This window comes from Argentina silus (genome assembly GCF_951799395.1).
Source record: "Argentina silus genome assembly, chromosome: 3".
Classification (NCBI taxonomy): Eukaryota; Metazoa; Chordata; class Actinopteri; order Argentiniformes; family Argentinidae; genus Argentina; species Argentina silus.
In genome coordinates, this window is record NC_139657.1 from 17,337,688 (window position 1) to 17,359,619 (window position 21,932).

Here is a 21,932-nt window from a genome sequence, read left to right on the forward strand (position 1 = left end):
CCTGCAGGAGAGCGCTGGCCCTGAATGGGACGTGTACTGGAGAACACGGGGTGGGGCTAGGGAAGAGAGCCCTGCTGAGGGAGGAGATGGGACCCCAGGTCATCGAGGTCATGCAGGGCCTCAAGGCCACCCTGGACCCCAAGAACCTCATGAACCCTGGGAAGGTGCTCTAGATGGCCACCCGAGTCAGCACTGAGGCTGTGGCCCTATACTTTGAGGTCTCTCTCCTCACTCTCCTCACCAACTCTCCTTTTTTAGCCTGATTATTGCTGATAGATGAATTGACTGGATAGGCTTCATCCATATTGCTTGCAATGTATGCCGATGTCAGTGATCATGGAGGAAAGGACACAAGTAAAAAAGGAATCAAGTGGAAACGATTGGGACAAGGCTGTAATCAATAGAGAGCCGAAGGGGTTCTGTACCTCTGTCTGCCACAAGGTGTCAGGAGTTGGGTGTTTTGTTTTGGTAGCGTGATCAGCACCAAGAACAAACTGTCTGTCTGTCCTGTTGTTCCACAGACGTTCCTCACAATCAAAATGCTGCTAAGTTCGTTTTTATGGATGTTGTAACTTTATGGCTTGAGATTATTTATTGACTATATATATATTTGTATAACTTAAAGCGTTTTTTGCAAGATTTGGCAAATCACCCACAATTTGCACAATTGGTATGTACTGGATGTTTTCAATCTGTGATTGGATACCATTGATTGTGAAATTGAAATTGTTTTGAATTAAAATGTTATTCAGCTATTGTCATGGTGAAGTTGCTCTTCTGTCTCTGAAGAATTCTTTTTAGACTCTTATTTGCCCAGAGGGATCACATGTGCAGAGAACAAGCCAGACTTTATGCAATAGAGCAATGACACCTGTAAGTGGTCAGAGATGGGGAATACTGTATGTGTATAGATACATTCTTTCAAGGATAACGCTATCTATATACACTATCTATATACACTATCTATATACACTATCTATATACACTATCTATCTACTGTATCTATATACACTATCTATATACACTATCTACTGTATCTATATACACTATCTATATACACTATCTATATACACTATCTATCTACTGTATCTATATACACTATCTATATACACTATCTATATACACTATCTATCTACTGTATCTATCTATATACACTATCTATCTACTGTATCTATCTATCCATCTATCCACAGACAAAACAATTAGGTTACAATGCAGTAAAAGTAATTATCTACACTAGCTTTTCTTGATTAACCATTTTCACACCATCTTGAATCAATGTCTGAATTCGAATGAGGAAATGACACAAAACAACAACAGGCTTATTTAGACTTTTTTTTATTATTATTATAATATGTATATATATATATATGTATATATATATATATATATATATATATATATATATATATATATATATATATATATATATATATCATTATCATTACTCATCCCACAGATTGCACATCAAAATTGTCAGACAATTAGTTGGTACCTCCAAAAGCAGGCATCCACTCACATCCATATCCTTGGAAAAAAATAAACTCATCAAAAAAACAGTAAATGAAATAAAGCAAGAAATGGAAGGTATATGGCCCTTAGAGTGGAGGGCGGGGCTACAGTTAGAGTGGAGGGCGGGGCTACAGTCAGCAGGAGACACTAACTGGCCTGGTCCAGAAACAACCCTCACCCCTGCCTCCCAGGTACCACCAGTCTATACCTGAAAGGTCTACATAGGTACAAGCAAAATGGTAGTCACTCAACCTCACTCTCTGATAGGTGAGGTTGAACCTTCACCCTGTTGCTTATCCAATCCTTTCAGACCTACAGTGCGCACATGTCCAGGGTGGTAGTAGGCTAGGGGTTGTGTCTGGACAGGGCCCTTGTTATATAGTATACTCTATATCAGAGCTGACCAGTGGTATCCTCTGTGTTGCCTGCTCTGAGAAGCTTGGTTGATGAGTGGATCTGTAGCGCCCACATCCACAGGTATGGAGCAGAGAACCCTGCTGAGTACTACTGTACATATTTACCGTCTATATTTTCATCTAGCACAAATGAACAAAAGAAAAATGTTATTCACCCATTTGTTCAGCGTTGTTGTTTTGTTTGTTGTTTTCTATGTTTTCAGAATCATCGTCCTAGGTTATTCTTTATATATTAGAGGCGTTCTGAGGAGTAAACGTGAGATGTTTACTGTTTTGCACATTATTGGACAAACAAAATCTTGTTAAATATGAATAAATAACCGCGTTATAGCTCGACAATGTGACTGTGGTGTCTGGGTTCATGGGTTGTGAACATTGTCAACGTAACCAGAAATGACCTGACCTATTTCAGCAGGAAAACATGTGGGGAACAGACAGTAGCATAGACCAAGAGGCAACACACACACACACACACACACACACACACACACACGCACACACGCACACACGCACACACGCACACACGCACACACGCACACACGCACACACGCACACACGCACACACGCACACACGCACACGCACACGCACACGCACACACGCACACGGCTCCCACAGGGAAATGACAAATTTATGATCAGTGTCTCGCCATCACAGCAAACACCTGGCAGATAAAAACAAGGAGAATAGAGTGTCATGTAATCTGTTTTTAACTGTAAACATCAGCAAAAAAAAGGAGAAATAACAAAGTCATACAAGGGAAATGGACACCTAGATTGTAAACATTTCAAACACAGACCGACACACAGAATAGTCCCAGACTTCCATCTGACCACTTAGTCAATCATCAGGCGCTCACATGACAGCAATGGCATTATCATCATCATCATCATCATCATCATCACCTCAAACTCAAACACACTACATGTATGTTGACTGACTGACACCCTCCCTGTCCGAGCACATAGAAAAACGTAAACCAACGACCCTCAACTGTCCCCCACGACACACAAGCACACACACATGTACGCGCACATGCGCACACACACACAGGCACGCACACACACACATGCACGGCACGCACACACACACACGCGCACACACACAGAACAAGTGTAGTCTCACTGACATTGTTACTGCCCCAACACATATAGAAGCGTAAACTACACCCCCTGACACCTCCCACACAAACATCCACACAAACACAGACCAAGCATGGACCTCCCCCTCAGACCCGACCCAGACCAAGCCCAGATCGGCCCAAGATCTGACCCAGACCCAGCCCAGACTACTCCCACCACCTCCAAGCCAAGACAGAGAGAAGCACATGGGACTCTGTCTAGTTCTAGAATGAGTGGGTGGGTGCTACTGTAACTTTTGTGATTGGGGGAAGCCTTCAGTCTAATACAGAGACAACCTCCTAGTAGTCAACTTTGCCCTGGCATGCTATTTGCATTCAGCCCTATCCCTCCTCCTTGTCCTCTTCATCATCATCATCATCATCATCGTCATCATCATCCTCTACTTCCTCTTCCTCCTCGTCCTCTTCATCGTCACCCTCATCTTCTCCTTCAATAAGGCCATGGGAGGGCTGGACACAGATGATTGACAGGGCACCAAGCCAGACTTTGGATCCAAAATGGAGGGTAGTTGGCGGGAGGTCAGAGTAGCACAGAGCATGTGGTGAGGCAACTGGCTGCCTGGGAGGGGGGGGGGGGCCTGGCTGGGGTAGCTTTTCTGGGGGGCCGTCAGCCTCCCTGGGTGGGGGAGCCTAGAGATGGGGAGCCTGGACTGGACAGGACTGGCAGTTAGCAGTCTCTAAGGATGGAGGGCTGGAGGAGGGAGGAGGGGGGAAGCAGGGAGGGAGGGGGGTTCTGTTATGTAAGTGGAAGTGACAGTGTTAGCTTGATGTTGATTCTTTTGGTTCAGTCTGCTAGGAATTCTCTTGATAGATTGATCAATTGATAGATAGGTTGTTTTGATTGATTGTTTTCTTTTTTTTTGGTTACATCAGTGTCCAGATATCCACGTTAGGACCATAGAGTGCCCTGAGAGATGGAGAGAGGAATGGAGGAGAGATATTCAACTGAAGTCCAAAATAGAAAGACATGGAGAGTTGATGAGGTTATTTTCAATGTCTGACTCATACTGTACCATTGTACATCAGTTCACCCTGACTGGCTGAGTATGTCAGCTATTTCAGTTCCAATGAGAATGGACCTAATGATGTGTGTACTGGTAATGTGCAGTGTATATTTGTGGTACAGTAAGTGACGCAAGTAAGCACTAACCGTGATGTATGCTTTTTAGTTTGTGGTATGGTGTTAGTTTCAGAGTGAGTGAGTCATTGTAATGGTGTGTGGTTTGTCAGCATCTCCCTGTCTTACAGGTACTTCTGAGTCCCCTGTGTGAAAGGGCAGAGTGTGAGTGTGTGTGTGTGTGTGTGTGTGTGTGTGTGTGTGTGTGTGTGTGTGTGTGTGTGTGCCTGAGTGTCTCACCTTCCACAGTAGTAAGAGAGGGCACAGAGGTCAGTCGGAGGGGTGCTCAGGGCAGGACCGATTGATCTCAAACCAGGAGTCTATACAGCTGGAGAAGGAAGCCGAAAACATGGTGTGAAGACTTTCAGATATGAGGTGGTTTTATCCGTGGTACAGTAGCAGCATACTGCTTTATCCTATCTACATTTTACATTTACATTTATGGCATTTAGCAGACGCCTTTATCCAAAGCGACTTACAACAAATACATTCATCTAAGTAAGTGAATCATCTATCCATCAGTCATCATAAGAACAAGTAATCTATGGTAGGACCAGGGGCTATTGGCAGTCACAACGCTAGAAGAAGGAAGAATTACTTTTTAAAAATTCTTTTTTAATTTTTTTTACAGGAGAGAAACTTGTACAGGGGGGTAGTGGGGATGAAGAGGTCTTTAAGAGGGACAGTTAAGATGTAGCCTGAAGAGATGGGTCTTCAATCTACGGCGGAAGATTGGTCGTGAACATCAGTATGCAGTATATCTATATGCAGACTGTCGACTCCTTGAGTTTGAAATGATTCCTCAGACGTGCAACTCTGTTCTCTTACACAACCTCCCCCTCACACTCTTAGAAAAAAAGGTTCAACCTAGAACCAAAACGGGGTTCCACAATCTTAGAGTATAGCGTACCATCGTAGCAGTGACTGCGCATATCTCTCTGACTAATCACTCAGACTCTATTGTCCTCCCTGAGTATGATTCATCTAGAGAGGACTCATCCAGAGGTGTGTGTGTAACTGTGTGATAGTCCTGTGAGTGTAGGTGTGTCCAGGTACAGCCAGGGTTACAGTGGAGCGGAGGCGGGCGTCTCTCTCTCTCTCACTCACCTTTTGTGATATATGCAGAGGCACGGCAGTCTGGCGATGGTGTCTCCCTGCTGCAGATCCTCCAGACAGATCACACACTCCCCCGCATCCCTCGCCAGAACATCATCTGTGGTTCACACACACACACACACACACACACACACACACACACACACACACACACACACACACACACACACACACACACACACACACACACACACACAGAACAACAATAGTACATCAGTGAGTAGCCGGCAACGACATCACACAAAAATGGCAAGAGAAGATCTTGCCATGTTGAATAAATGTTACCCTAAACCTAAACCAAAAGTCAGCACGACTATACTTGACAAACAGAACAGAGACGACACAATATAATCAGAGTAGAGGAAACCCAGCTGTGTTCAAGTCAAATGGAACACTGTCAGTGCGTCAGAGCAGAGGGAGGCCTGGGTGCTGTGTCAACAAACAAACAGCAGGGGGCAGCACTGAGAGAGCACAGTCTGGAGTCTGGAGCAGGAGCAGTGCTGTATGATGCAGAGGTTTTACAGTGTCAGACAGGGAACCTGTACCACCACCTCCCTATAGGGCACCTATAGGACCACCATGGCCTACTGGTAGTACCTTCGTTAGTATCTAGTACCTCAGTCACTCCCCAAACCAGGAGACTGGAATACACTGCTGCAGACCTGGCCTGGGTCAAATTCATACTCTTGTCAAATACTTTCAAATACTTGAGCTGCACTTGATTTAGCCAGGTACAGTGGAACAGATTAAATAGCCCCAATAATAGTGCAAACTCCAAGGTTAAACAAAGCACTCAACTATTGTACTTTCATGACCTCTGTATTGAGCCCTGTCTGTATCTGTTTTATGCTGTAGTCCATGTGTGTGAGCTGGTAATGAAACACCCAGTATTCTGTCTGTTGAGAGAGGTGAACTGCAGGAACAGACTTGTTAACTCATACCCCAGATATGACTCAGTTGAACACACACACACCACACACACACACACACACACACACACACACACACACACACACACACACACACACACACGCACACGCGCATGCACACGCACGCACGCACGCACTCATGCACACACACACACATGTTGGAACAGTGTGTGTTCGTCTAAGAAGTGGTTTCCAGTAAAACAGTTTTTGCTTTTTTCATAGGTTAGGAATTGCTGCAGAGTGTCAGAGCAAAGAGACCACATCCTTTCACTGTTTCTCCTGGAAACACCTGTGTGTGTGTGTGTGTGTGTGTGTGTGTGTGTGTGTGTGTGTGTGTGTGTGTGTGTGTGTGTGTGTCGTTGTTGTTGTTGTTGTTGCTGGACACTCTTTCACAAAGCATTTGATCGGTTGATCCCCAGATGACCTTGTTGAGACCAGGCTTTCCTAGTTTGGAAAGCCTGGGGAAATCCTTTACAGAAAGTAGCTAAAACCTGTTTGTAGTAGAAACCTGTTTTAATTGTTTGAAATCAGTTTGAACCCATTTGAAAACCCTCGCCCACAAAAATACCATGCTTGGGTGGAGCTCTAAAAAAATAGAATTATGTTTTTTCCATCAGGTTTTCTTCCATTTTCTTCAATGTTGCAAGCTAGCATAGGCAACAACTCTCTGCAAAATAGTCCTACCAGGTCGGAAATGACAACATGCATAACAACAAGCAACCATTCTACAGGCATGTAGGGGGAGGGTTCTTGCTATGTTCCATCCCATCGCTCCATCCAGTTCAATCCTAGTCAGATCGGCCAAACTAAAATTCTCCAGACCTCCGAAGGAGGTGTGAGAACAGCGTGATTTGGAGGTATGGCTACGCAAGACTAATCCTCAGGTAAACATTGTTAGCACTGAGCAGCCAGGAGAACAAAGAACAGAGAGAGAAGAGAGAGAGAAAGAGAGAGAGAGAGAGAGAGAAAGAGAGAGAGAGAAAGAAAGAGAGAGAGAGAGAGAGAAAGAAAAAGAAAAAGAGAGAGAGAATGTAGGGCAGACGAGGTGAAGGGAGGAGAAGACAGCGTGAGATGGAGTTAGACAGACACAAGACATATGCTCTGACTGTAAATCAGCTTAACTCCCCGCCCAGTTCCAGAATCCCCCTCTCTACCTCCCAAATCACCCTCAATCTTCAAAACTGGTCCCCACTAAATCGAGACCCAGCTGTTCCCTTTACACACCCCTGCCTAGAAACAATAAGACCCCCTCCTCAGCTTGTTATCCTCTTAGGCAGCTATGACTTCAACAGCGCCGCATTATCCAGCCGCAGAGGGGAGACAGGTGAGGAAACGTGTTAGTGTCTCATGCATGACATGTGCACATGGACGGACTGAGGGTCTTTGCTGTGAAACATATGTGTGTCTCCAGGCCTTTCAGGGGAGCAGAGCATGTTTGCATGTTTGTGACTGTTTGTGGTAGGTTGTTTAATAATAGGTGTGTGTGTGTGTGTGTGTGTGTGTGTGTGTGTGTGTGTGTGCATGTGTGTGTGTGCGCTCTCCTCAGTTTGAGTAGAAATGTAAGTGTGAGTGTGAGAGTGAGGGACAGAGATAGGTATACCCAGTCCACGTGAGCTGACCAGTGTATCATTTTTAGGCTACGACTTTGCATGATGATATTTTAATACCTGTGGTTAAATATAGCCAGAGAGAGAGAGAGAGAGAGAGAGAGAGAGAGAGAGGGAGACAGAGGGGGGGGGGGGGGGAGAGAGAGAGAGAGAACAGCTCGGGTCATTGCCGCCTGCTACAGTAGTTTGGAGGACACAGAGGGAACGAACCATGCTTTACTCTTAATTGATGTGAATGGGGAAAATGCCAATTTTCCATTGGCAGTAAACACACAGCATGCACATGGAAAAATGTAGATGAGAGGCAAGAGGGGAAGGAGTTTATCAGTGTGAAATGAATGCAGCATTCAATCGAGATATGTCTAGATGTCGGGATATGACACTGCTGCTGCTGCTCCTACCCCTGTGTTGCCACTGTATCTGACCCCCTGTTAATACACTGCTATAACTATGCACGCGCGCGTGTGTGTTTACGTGTGCGTGTGTGTGTGCGTATGTGTGTATGTGTGTGTGTGTGTGTGTGTGTGTGTGTGTGTGTGTGTGTGTGTATGCATGCGCGCGTGCCTGTGTACTTGACAACCTCATGTTAATAGATGCATTTTCTGTGTGTATCAGTAACTGCCGTGGCGTCTTGTTTATCCTGGAGCAGAGTAGATCAATAGAGGCTGGGGTAGACTGGAGTTCACAGGGATAAGCACCTCTACAGACCACAGGCTAAACAATAATATAGGGGTTCAACCAATATCACACACACGCGTGCACACACACACACACACGCACACACACGCATGCACGCACACACACATACACACACACACACACACACACACACACACACACACACACAAACACACCCACACACACACACAAACCCACACAGCCAGCATTGGCCGGGAATAACTGTGTGTGTGAGTGGAGGTAGGTTGGCCTCGCAGAGAGGAGATCTGCTGATGTGTGACAGTCAGTGGGCCCAGCTGATTGACAATAGACCACAGAGCATTCTGGGAAATAAGATAAGCCGCAGTCCTGTCCCTCTGTGTCACTAACTCAGGGGATTGCAGAGAGAGAGAGAGAGAGAGAGAGAGAGAGAGAAACAGAGTGCGAGAGTGAGAGACAGACAGACAGACAGACAGACAGAGAGACAGAGAGATGGGGACAGTGTTCCTGGGAGAGAGTGAATGTGTTATAAATAAAGAGTGACAGGACAGGGAAAAACCAATAGAAAAAGAAGAGTTGCAGGCAAGGATATTTCTCCTCTAACCGTTCTCCCCACTTTCTCTCTATCAGTCATCACTGTATCACTCTCTACTCCGTCTTCTTCTTTCAGTTTCTCTCGTTCCTTTGCCTCGCTGTCTCAGTCGCTTTCTACCCAAGTCCCTTTTCAGTTCCTCCCCTCACTCATCTTTCCACTGTGAGTTTTCAGATGATTAAAAACATACATGAGCTGAACATTGCAGATCAAAATGCTATGATGAATAGTCAGCTAACATTACCTTACCAGACATTCCTTGCCGTACATGTCAGATAAGGAATGTCTATTCTATACAGTATACTGTATTTCTATGTAAATTCCCTCCTGCCTTGCTGAACACATTCCCTGGCCTTGAAATGAACTACCTGCCCCCCCCCAACCCCCCAGGTTCACCTTCAGCCCAGGAGCGGGCCTGAGAGAGACAGCTGTCACTCAAGACAGGATACTGTCACTCAGACAGGAAGCTGGCACTCAGAGCGGGAGGGCTGCTACTGTATCTCAGCCAGCCGTGCCCGGCTGTCAATCAGGGACCACAGAGAAAGGAGAGCAGCAAGCGCCTGTAAGGCCCTGTGTCGCTGGGAACATATCCCTTGTTCAACACCTATCCCTGAGGTAGGTTGTTGAGCCCCAAACGTTGGTGACGAGGTGAGTCAAGGTCACAGCAATATTTCCAATATGTTTCAACACACATATACCTGAACATACATTTACCTCTCACACAATTTGAATGTACTGTAATCCTCGCTTCATCTCACACAACCCAAACATTTAGTACAACTGGGATTGTGAGGGAATACATCTGCATCTCATACAGTGTTCTTAAAGTGGATTGAGTAGCTGCTGTGTCACTCCAGTATCCTGAATCAAACACAATACTGTACTCAGTGGAGGCTGGTGTAGGGAGAAAAATCGGAGGACGGGTTCATTGCATGGAATGGAATGGGGAATGGTGGTATCAAAGACTGTTCTGAGCACATGGCATCACAGTATCCATGTTGATACTGACTCTCACAATCTATATACAGGAGGATGAAAACACAACCATGTAAGAATCCATAATCAGTAATAGCACACATGTATTTGACTGCTGTAATACTATAGTCCACATAGATCCTTGTTGAGATGCAGTAGTTATGTTACTGTACGTACAAGGCAAGCAGCTACAGTGAAGCATTGGGTACATTATGAACCATTGTTCTGCCAGGTAGAGGTTCTCCAACAGACAGACAGACAGACAGACAGACAGACAGACAGACAGACAGACAGACAGACAGGTACAATGGATTGATGGAGGGTGTAAATAAATGCACCAGCACAATGACCCTGGTTCCTCATACAGTTTACTAGAGAGACTTTCAGAGTTCACTGCCATGTTCCCCATGTCAGACATCATATAAGTAGAGAGAGAGAGAGAGAGAGAGAGAGAGAGAGAGAGAGAGAGAAAGGAGAAATTGGAGAAACTAATTAAGTGAAGAATGCAAAGAGGAGGCCCATGGTTATGTACTGTAGGTATAAGTTTCCCCCAGTGATACAGCAGGGTCAGATATTTCCCCCCACCTCATGGTTAAGGTTAATCGTCGGGGTAGGTAATCTGATCCTAGGTCTGTGGGTATGGACTGGTAAAGGGACGTGTCTCACCGTTGTAGGAGAGGCGGGGCTTGCTTAGACACATGATGAAGTGCACCTCCATCTCATTGGATGCCACAGACTTGGAGCAGACAGGACACTTGAACCCTGAGGAGAAGAGACAGAGGATTGGTTAGAATTAGACCGGAGAACCAACACTTAAGAACCAAGGTACTTAACCCCTGCACTGTTCCAGGGGCACTGCACCGAGGCGAACACTGTGCTGCTCCCAGCCTGTCATTGATACGTGTGTGTGTGTGTGTGTGTGTGTGTGTGTGTGTGTGTGTGTGTGTGTGTGTGTGTGTGTGTGTGTGTGTGTGTGTGTGTGTATGTGCAGTATGTGTACAGTATGTGTCTCGGGTTGGGCACTGTGACTGCAAAATCATAATGTCCGTTGAAAAATGGGGAGATAAAGATTGTATTGTATTGTATCAAACCATTGTCTCTCTTTGTCAAATGAGTTGCCTTGACAAAGTAACCTACAGTCCCTCATTAATAAAGATGAATCCCCTCTTCGATGTATCCCATCATGGACAAAACATAAAGCATCATTATCTGTAAAAACGTTGAACATGGGATTCATGATAAGTTCTTCCATTTTGATAAAAGCTACTGTATGTGACACAGCGTGAGCCAAGTCTTTGCGCAAGTCTGTTGCTTACGTATATCCTATCACAAACATGATGAGACATGACTTGTGCAAAGCCCTATCTTAGCTGTCTCTCTGAGGCAGTGTGGGTTAGCTGTGTGCGTTCTCCAGTATTAGCACAGACTAGAGCACACAACGATAGATTAGATCAACTCCTGGCGGGGTTTCTCTGGCCACATGAGTTGAGTTTCGCATCATGAGCCTTCAGTGCTGCTAATACAAACACCAGGGGTGCGTTCAGGAGGGTGAAGCGTTCAGGAGCAGTTTCCCCCGTCACAGATTAAGCCTTAGTCCTGGACTAAATCACACCTTCGATGGTGAAAAATGTTTTTTTTTGTCTCGGACTAGACTTAATCTAAGTATGGTAAAGCAGTCCTCAAAGTGGTGCAGGTAGAAATGTGATAGACAGACCTGACACGATCACCTATTCTGAGTGACAGTGAGGGATGTGTGTAACTTTCAGGACAGGCTTAGCACTGCAACATTATTAGAAAGAGAACTCAACCTATTTGAACCCAGGTCTGGTACAGGAGGGTTCAATGTTATCAAACATCTCAATAGAAATATGTCCTGTCCAACAGACAGTCATGTTTTGCTGGCATTGCCAAATCATTTGTATCATTAGCATAGAGCTGTCTGCTCCCCAGTCCTGATACACAGCAGTAGGCCATTATCACATTAGCCACAATGAAACCATTTAGCCTTGGGATCACTTTGTTCCGTTTGTTCCCAGAAAACCAACTCAATCATGCCAAAATCAGCTGGTTGTATTGTCCACTGTAACAACGTAGCCAAATAAGTTGTTTAGCTGTTCCTATTCATGATGGAGGGATGAGAGGTGGAAGAATGAAGGGATGCGGAGAGGCAGAGATGGAGAGATGGAAAAAGATGAAAAGACGAGGAGAGGCGGAGGGGGGCCCAGAGTTGAAGTTAGAGACCGAGAGAGTGAGGGAGGAGCTTGGAAGACAAGTGTGAAAAAGGGATGACAGAAAGATAGATGAGAGGGAGGAACGACCAGGGTAGACGAGCTAGTCTGTAAACTGAAGGCCCCCCAACCATCGTCACCCAGCCCCTCTACCTACACACCCCCCCCCATGGCAGCTGACCCACTTTTCCCCTGGCTGCTATTTTCAGCCACTCCTTAGGGACAGAAGGAGAGAGGGATGGAAGAAATGAGTGAAAAAAGAGGTGCAGGAGAAAGGTAAGAGAGTTCAGACGTTCTCTGGAACTATGTAACAAGAGATGGCTGTGTACAGTAGGATTTGAGGTACGGTAGACACAATCAGATCTGGAGACAATAACCCACTGATCATTTCAATTAGACCATTTCATTTCCCAACATAACCCCTAGTCTGTAGAATTACTCCAAGAGTAAACATTGGCGTTCATATTATAAATACTGTGGAACTGGACCTTATCCAGTTCCCATGAAATGGGATAAAAATAAACCAATTTCTCTTCCTGCATTCACACACACACTGGCCAATTTTCTCTAACTGCATTTAAGGCTCTGCTTGTGTGTGTGTCTTCAACTTGGACATGAGCAGTCAATGACACTTAAAGCCTATATGTTTACATTGTCTGTTATCTTAGATGTCCACTGTTGTAGAGAGCAGTCGAAAAAAAAAAACCCTGTTCACCGCAGTAGCGATAGGAACTCTTACAATAATTCATCAGGGATTAAATGTGTTCCTGGAAACTGTGAGGTCAAACAGGGACAAAAATAAATTATAACAAACAAGACTGCACCATGATATAAATAAATAAAGATATTCTTACTGGGAACACAGTGTGTGTGTGTGTGTGTGTGTGTGTGTGTGTGTGTGTGTGTGTGTGTGTGTGTGTGCGTGTGTGCGTGTGAGTGCGAGTGTGAGTGTGTGTGTGTGTGTGTCGTATACATGCTGCTGGCACCTCACCAAACCACACTTGAAACAAATTATTCACAGTGGCAGATAATCAACACACTACATAATCAACACACTACATAATCAACACACTACATAATCAACACACTAGGATGTTCAATATGACTAGCAGCCACAACTGAAAATAAAACCCATTAACAATCATCCAATTAAAGAGGCCAAGACTCATGTATAATTAATAATAATATAACCACAATGTTACTTCACACAACGATATCGACTCTCACTTCACATAAGTGTTTCATCCCATCAGTATTTATGTTCTGCAGTGGTTACAGTAAATGTGTAGGTACATGTAATTACAGTGTAGGTACTTATTGTCACATGTAAAACATCAACACATTGTTCGGCAGCCTGCTGTATCAGTGGACATGCTAAGCCCCGGCTGGTATCACATGTCAGGCTTCCACCACGCTAGCAGATGAGGACTAAGCCCTTGCTAACCGGCAACCATGCTAAGAAGAAAATGCATGCTAAGCTCATACTAACCAATAGGCATTGTAACAGCTAACCAGAGGGCACGCTAAGGCCTCTGTGTTTCTACAGTGAGGTAAAACAGAGCCATAACACTGTGTGTTTGGTTAAGTGTCCATGAGAACGACCCTACACACGCACTCCTTCCACTGTATATGACACACCCACACACACACACACACACACACACACACACACACACACACACACACACACACACACACACACACACACACACACACACACACATACACACACGCACTCAAAGCAGACACATTCTTCAACCCAGAGCCGACTACTCAATCTCTGCTACATGCATATTTCATGATACCTCGGCAATCTTGCCCCTGTCCCCATGGGTCAATGATAAAGAATTCAAATCCTACAAAAAGCTCTGTGTCTAGGCAGCTCATGAAATGTCCATGAGTGGCCACCAGCATCCAGCCCCCTCAATATCACTAGCTCTCACTGGCTGCTCCCTCTTCTCTCTGTGAGTGTGTGTGTGTGTGTGTGAGTGTGCATGTGTGTGTGTGCGTGTGCGTGCGCGTGCGCGCACGTGTGTGTGTGTGAGGGGAAGCAACACCAGCTCTTTTAGGTGTTCCCAAACAACATCAATCCTTCAGGAGTGCAAATTACTGTGCTAAAGTGTTAATTGCAAACAAAAAGATAAAAGAGATGGATCTGCAAGTCAACCAACAGAAAAGGAGTAGAGAGCTAAGAACAGCACCCTGAATGAGGTTAAATCAAACTAATGGTGGGGAGGATAATGGGTTCGTAAACAACATTAACACTGAATCAATAGATTGAAACATCAAGTCTTATATTCAACCTTCACGCAAATGTCTGAGCTCTGGGTTAGGTCAGACCAAACAAAAACAGTTCATCACTCAATCCCATAAATATTTCAATCACATAAAGTTCAATTACATAAATATTTAGACCAAAAAAAAAAATTGAAGATAATTTGAGTAGTTCATGGTTCCAAGCCAGCAGTGTTCTAAGTGAGCAAGCTAATGGAATTCTCTGGAATAAATGGATGCGTCATCAGGTTAAGAAATGACTTCTTCTCCAGAATGACTTGAGGTACAGAAGCAAGATTAACATACCATACCAGTCTAGTCAATAACATCATATCTCCTTGCATCCAGGAGGTTTTTCGTATGGCATTCTAAGGTAGCAGCCTTTTCTAAGAGAATCACAGAGAGGAAGAGAGATGGGGAGAGAAAGGGAGAGTGGTAGAGGGATGGAGGGTAGAGATGGAGAGATGGAGGGTTTGAATCAGATGGGGGACTGAGAGAGATACGGAGGGAAGAGCAGTGGACCAATGGAGAGATGAAGGAAAGAGAAGGAGAGAGAGATGGAGGGAAGAGCAGTGGAATGATAGAGCAGTGGATGCTTAGTGGAGGTAGAAATCAGAGAAGGGCTCATTGTAATGCACCGAAGGGAATGAGGAATGGTATCTAACATGCGCGGAGGAGAGAGGGAGAGAGGGAGAGAGGGAGAGAGGGAGAGAGGGGGAGAGGGAGAGGGAGAGAGGGAGAGAGGGAGAGAGGGAGAGAGGGGGAGAGGGAGAGAGGGGGAGAGGAAGAGAGGGGGAGAGTGAGAGAGGGGGAGAGAGGGAGAGAGGGGGGGAGTGAGAGAGGGGGGGAGTGAGAGATCAGGAGAGAGATGGAGGGGCGAAAGGGCGAAAGAGAGCAGTAGACACGATCAAGACGTAAACACAGTGACACAGCAGTGAGAGGGTTCAGCTTTTATGAACAGACAGACAGACAGACAGACAGACAGACAGACAGATATACACACACAGAGACATGGAAGGATAAGATATCAATAAAGCTACAGATGGGGAGTCTGGAGCCTCCAGCACCAATCAACAGCTAAACAACCCTCAGTAATACCCTGCTGTCTACACAGCCTTCGCACCGCTGCTCAGGAACAACACACACCTTCCTTGTTTCAGTCACCGACATTCTATGTTTATTTAAAAATCACGATATTCACCATATTATATAATGCATTATCATTAGTTTGAGGCCTTGTAATGGTTTACAAAACAATTGATCATCTGACCCAACTGACCCAAAATGGATGATAATAAGTCCTTTATGAGCATTACGAGGACTTATGATAATCAGACGTTTTAATGGAAAACGCTAAATAACGCATGATGGGCTACCTGTTGGTGAAGGGAGTCACTATAACCCATCATCACATCAAGTCTTCTTGCGTGTTTGGTGTCACTATCAAATAAGTCCTCTTGTGTGGAACAACATGGTCCTGTCTCAGCTGTGTACCTGTACTGTCCAGGTGTCTCAGCTGGATGTTCATCTAAACGGTGATTGTTTAAACATGTCTAGGGAACCTGTTTGTACAGGAATAAAGGACATGATGCCCATACATGGACGGACGGCAAAACGATTACATCACATCCAACTCAACTCAACTCAGACAACTCTTTACCTTACCGGAAAGAACAGCAGTTTCCATGGTAACGGCTGAATGAGAGAGGTAAGAGAGAGAGAGAGAGAGAGAGAGAGAGAGAGAGAGAGAGAGAGAGAGAGAGAGAGAGAGAGAAAGCGAGGGCGGGGGGGAAGAGGAGGGGGGGATGGAGTGAGCAGGATGGGGCTGTGAGGGAGACATACTGACCTATTGTTTTGTTCAGTAAAGCTCTGTAATTGCAGGAGGTAATGTGGCCTGAGATACAGGTGAGACAGGGGGTCGAGTGGGAGTGGGAGAGAGAGGTGGCGGACAGGGCAGTGGGGTGTATTGTGTGGGAGAGAGAGAGAGAGAGAGATGGAGAGAGAGAAACAGGGGTATTATTAACGGGAGAAAGAAACAGAATCTGTTACTTTGCTCTAAGTACTGGGAGGCTGTTTACTAGAATTTCAGTGAATAGAATAGAATAGAATAGGATAAGAACAGAACAAATTATTGTCCTCTGAGGAGGGAATTCTTGCTCGCAGACTTGTTTATTCTTCACAAACAAACAAAATAAATCAACCATCACTCAGATATTTACAGAAGTTCCCTCTCTTAGACTGCATCGCAGTGAAGACAGTAGACAAAGACATGACACAGTAGACACATGGTGGTAAAGTCATATTTTACAGTAACTGTCTGTGGCAGTGAGTGTTTATGTCAGTGGGGATGGAGCTCCTCCTAAACCAGGCCTTAGGGATGTGTGAAGTTTGCTCACACTCATATACACACACGCACACACACACACACACACACACACACACACACACACACACACACACACACACACCCATTCACATGCTATGCCAAAACGTTTGTGTGATGTGTAATTAGTCATGGACATGGACTAGAAATAGAAAGTCAACAGAGTGAGTGCTGGTCTTTTTCTGATTCAACCTAATATGACATTACTGGGTTTTTACAAACATATGATCAACACACAACAGAGTATCAGAGTGAACAGGGTTGGCTAACCTCTTATTTGACAGTGGGCGATGCTAGTGGAGAAATGGTGAGGCCTTATTCTGGTCCGGCCAGTCGGGACCAGTCAGGTTGAATGACAAGAGGCCACTGCCCCCTCGGCGACTGAAGTCAAAGGTTTATCTTTAGACAGTCTCCACTGTATGATGACAGGATTTAGTCTCTGCACCATGGCAACGCTCGCCCCTGCCTCTGCCTGGGCCCTGGCCTCCTAATTGGCCGGTCGTTTGCACTTGTGGCATCCTTTAATTAGAAAGGGCTGTCGCCTGTCACTCACTCACTAGAGGCTGTGCTGAGAAACATGGTGGCAGGAAGTCTTCCTGTTGGCATGTCCGAACCTCTTCTCTCTCTCTCTCTCTCTCTCTCTCTCTCTCTCTCTGTCAGACCTCTCTCGATCTCCGTCAAGCCTCTCCTTTCTCACTCTCTCTCTATTCCTTCCTTCCTCCCTCCCTCTCTCTGTCTCTCTCTGTCTCTCCCCCCTCTCGTCCTCTGTGTGTGGAGGAAGTGAGAGTGTGAGGATGTTGTGGGGGCGGACGAGGCGAAAGCAAGCAAGTGTGCATCTTGAAAACAGCAGTGACAAGCAACGTGGTTGTCACAGCAACAGAAAGCCCTCCCTCAGCCACCCCCTGTATTCTCTGTAGTGTGTGTGTATGTGTGTGTGTGTGTGTGTGTGTGTGTGTGTGTGTGTGTGTGTGTGTGTGTGTCTGAGTGAGTGAGTGAGTGAGTGAGTGAGTGAGTGTGTGAGTGAGTGAGTGAGTGTGTGCGTACATGCATGCATGTGTGTGTCTCTGCGTCTGTGTACACTGTGTTGAGCTAATGGGAGAAGAGAGACAGAGAGAGAGAGATAGAGAGAGAGAGATAGAGAGAGTGTGAGGGGAAGGGGAAACAGAAACAAATTGAGAGAGTGACCTATATTCTTGAATCCCTCAGCCAGACAGTTCAGCACAGATGTTCTGCAATCACATCGTTCCTAAAAGACTTGCCACTAGAATCCAGCCACAACAGTGTGTATAGTACAGTGTGTTTGTGTGTGTGTGTGTGTGTGTGTGTGTGTGTGTGTGTGTGTGTGTGTGTGTGTGTGTGTGTGTGTGCATCCACATATGTTATATCATTATCAACATTTCAATTATAAAAAACGGTGGTGTACATGCAAGTGAATGATTGCTTAAATGTCTATCTAATCTGAGAACAATTCCATTGCTTCCGCTCTGAGGGATCCCAGTTCTCGCGTCCCATCGGTGAGTGATTACTTAACCCTGCGATGGGTGAGTGAGCAGAGCACCCTGGCCCCTCACAGGAAGGAGATTACCCACACCATTTTTAAAGGAGCGATTGCTTTGGCCTTTAATCTGGGAGTGCATAGCAACAACAGATAGAGCTGGTGACAGTGTCCATCAGTGACCACGCATGAACTCAGGCCTCTGTTTAGGTACCTCAACGCTGAGGAACGGTGTGGCGTTAAGGCAATACATCAAACAATAGGCTATCTAACAGTGCCATGACACACTGCCACAGGATAAGATGTGGCTTATCAGTCTGTGATACAGTATTGATACAGTTTAGTTGAGGGCAGAGAAAAGGACAGGTACATAACCCTGTCGGTAAAGATCAGATGGCTCAATGATCTGTAATGATCAAAGCCTACAGTTCAGTACATCCCATTATCTTAGGGGATCTGTGTGTAGGGCAGGGCAGGGCATCTCTAGCACTGTATTTCATGCTTTGCACTGACAGAATATTTATTTGACTAATCAATCAACAAATGTTTAATTGTGTTTGTTTACAAACAATCAGTTGACTGTAGTGGATGTAAATCAAGCAGTGTATGTTTGAAAGGAGAGGCAACATACATAACAAGCTTACTTTTCAGTCATCATTAATAGTCCATGTTCCCTCTGACACACTTCTCGTTTGTTAAGCCCTTGACTTAAACCTTGAAGAGACAACCTGTCCTTTCCTGTGACTGCTGACACACGCACACACACACAGACACAGACAGACACACACACACACACACACACACACACACACACACACACACACACACACACACACACACACACAGACACAGACACAGACACAGACACACAGACACCCCCCCCCCCACACACACACACACACACACACACCTAAATTCCCAAGGGCAGTGAAGAGAGGCACCTGTGGCCATGATGTTTAACAACCATTTTACAGAGAGCTAAGGAGAGACTCCATGTTTTTTTACGGGCTGAGTTCTCCTCTACCTGATGCAGCTTGATCAGTCCCTCAGCCTGCTCGCCCATCTGCTGGCCTACTCACACAGCCAGCCAGCATCTCACTCAGATGAAAGGAACATCAGGGTCGCTTAGCGATTAAAGGCAGGAAAAACAGCCAGGATGTTGACGTGACTTGGCTATTTCCCTCCGGTGGCAGCCGGCGGTGTTGGTGAGCTGGTTGGGACAGTGTGTTAATGAGTGCCTGGGGACCAGCAGAGGTAGTGTCGTCAGTCAGCTCTGCTGCAGGCAGGCAGCTCAAGCCCTGACAGGTCCTAGTCAGTCTCAGTAACAGTCACAGAGACATATTGTGGTCTGAGGTAAGCGGATGATAACCACACACTCCCAGGCCGTCCCTCCCCGGCCAACCCCCCCCCCCCCCCCCCCCTCTCCCTGCCCCCTCCCTCATCCTTCTCTAATCATAGGCTAATTGACTCAGCCAGATTTGGCAACACGGCTTATTAGCGTCATTTCTCACAACAAGGTATCCTGACTGCTGTACGTGCAGTCAGTCGGACATTCAATAACACACATACACACACGCTCAAGCGCACATACAGTAGACATGCAAACACACTCACTCACACACCACACACACACACACACACACACTCACACACACACACACACACACACACACACACACACCCACACACACACACACACACACACACACACACACATACACACACACACACACACACACACACACACACACACACACACACACACAACCTACAGTATAAGTTTCATGGATGAGATGGCAAGGAGGTTTAAGGATATCTGCATTGATGTCATTGTGTCCCTGTGAGCCCTGACAATAACAGTGCATGGGTGCAGATGTGGCTGTGTTGGCACCACCATGGTGTTGACACTTACCACTGTGGGCGCTAAACCATCGGGGTGCAATGTGCAGGGGCAAGGTGTCTGCCAACGACCCCCGGGATCCCAGATAGAGCATACCGTCCGTGTGATGCCCGCCGCCCGTTTCTTGGTAGCCGTTACCATGGGCAGCGTTAGTGCCTGACCCCCCTCCAGCCCTGTCCGAGTCTGTTCCTCTCGGGGTATAGAACCCGAAGGGCACCGTGGGACTGTGTTCTATGCCCATGCCAGCCACTGAACTCACTGAGCGGCTGCGTAACCCCATAGTCCCGCTCGGTCGGTAGTGCCCGAAGTGGGCCGAGGGTGGCACTGCACTGTCATCCGTCGAGACACCGGGAAAAGCACCCCGGGGCCGCCCTGCCGTACTCTGCTTGCCCCCCATCCAAAGCACCCGAGAAAAATGGGTGGGGGTTGTTGAAACGGGGGCTCCGCAGAGAGTCGAGAGCCGTCACTAAAATCGCCCCCGACACGCCTGTCTGCAGTGGTCTTCTCGCCCCTTGCCAGCCACAAAACGGCAGCTAAAAAAATCCCGGGGTTGTCAAGTCTGACTAAAGCAGCTGTGTCTAACAGACGCAACAGCCCATCTCCCCAACCGGAACATGAGCGACCCGAATGTCTCGATTCACCTCAACCGAGAAAAAAAACGAGATAATTGATAAAGAAGATGATGTAAAACGAATGGGGGTGTGGGGGGGGGTTGAACAATTCCTCCCGATAAAGACAAGCAAAACGCAACACGTTCTCCCCTCACAGCGAATGACAGGGCAGCCTGCCCCAAATCACAACAGCCGATGATGACAAGCACAAAGCGCAACAACGGATCCGACAGTCGCGCTCATCCGCAGTAGGCTACCTTTAATGTTATTATTGTGCCTTGAGGACTGCCTCAGCTGATCACAGCCATGACAACTGTTGCTGTCTGTCTGCCGGTCTGTCTTTCCAACGACGTGTGTCCGCGAGTCCGCTTGTTTCCACTGTTCCCGGAGAATCGGGTCAGTGTATGCCGCTCCCCTGCACTCTCATATCCGCGCGCTCGCTCTCGTTCCGTGCTTCTGGTAGACAATGGAGGCGCACAGTGCGCATACTCGGATTAACAATGTAGAGACAGTGTGAAGAGGGAATATAGGCTTACTGTTTATATATTCTTAATCACGAGGAATCGGTTTAAAGACTGTCCTTGTTGTCTCTCTTCCAGCAACGACGGCTTCTGTGTGGCTGCCTCGCCCCCGGCTGCCAAGTGCAGACGACAGTGTGAACAGAGGACAGAGATATGACCTATAACGCTATCATAATCATGTTAACAGGCGCTACAGAATGCAGATTTTTCACCATATGCTGAATTATTTAGATTATAGGATCAAGTAGGCATAGCCTAATTATTTCTTAGATTAGCCTACTTCAATCCCATAATTCCTAATTAAGTTATAGACCTAGATTTCCATCAATAATGGCCAGACTTGAATTGTTTGTTTTGACTGGGAAATCCTGTTGAATCATGTGTATTGTTATTATAAATAACAGTATATATAAATGACAAAATTCCAATCTCATTAAAACATCTATCCAAATTTGAAAGG

General features: G+C 46.1%; 1 protein-coding gene across 1 annotated transcript; it reads right to left on the bottom strand.

Annotated features, from left to right (window-relative positions):
* Positions 1-1,453: 1,453 nt before the first annotated feature.
* Positions 1,454-21,610, bottom strand: znrf1 (zinc and ring finger 1). Its single transcript, XM_083667375.1, has 5 exons — positions 20,353-21,610; positions 10,727-10,822; positions 5,292-5,397; positions 4,425-4,512; positions 1,454-3,974 (listed from the first exon to the last, which is right to left on the bottom strand). Exons 1-4 carry the CDS (start codon positions 20,735-20,737, stop codon positions 4,455-4,457), a joined length of 645 nt encoding a protein of 214 aa, XP_083523501.1. The 5' UTR covers positions 20,738-21,610; the 3' UTR covers positions 1,454-3,974; positions 4,425-4,454.
* Positions 21,611-21,932: the final 322 nt, after the last annotated feature.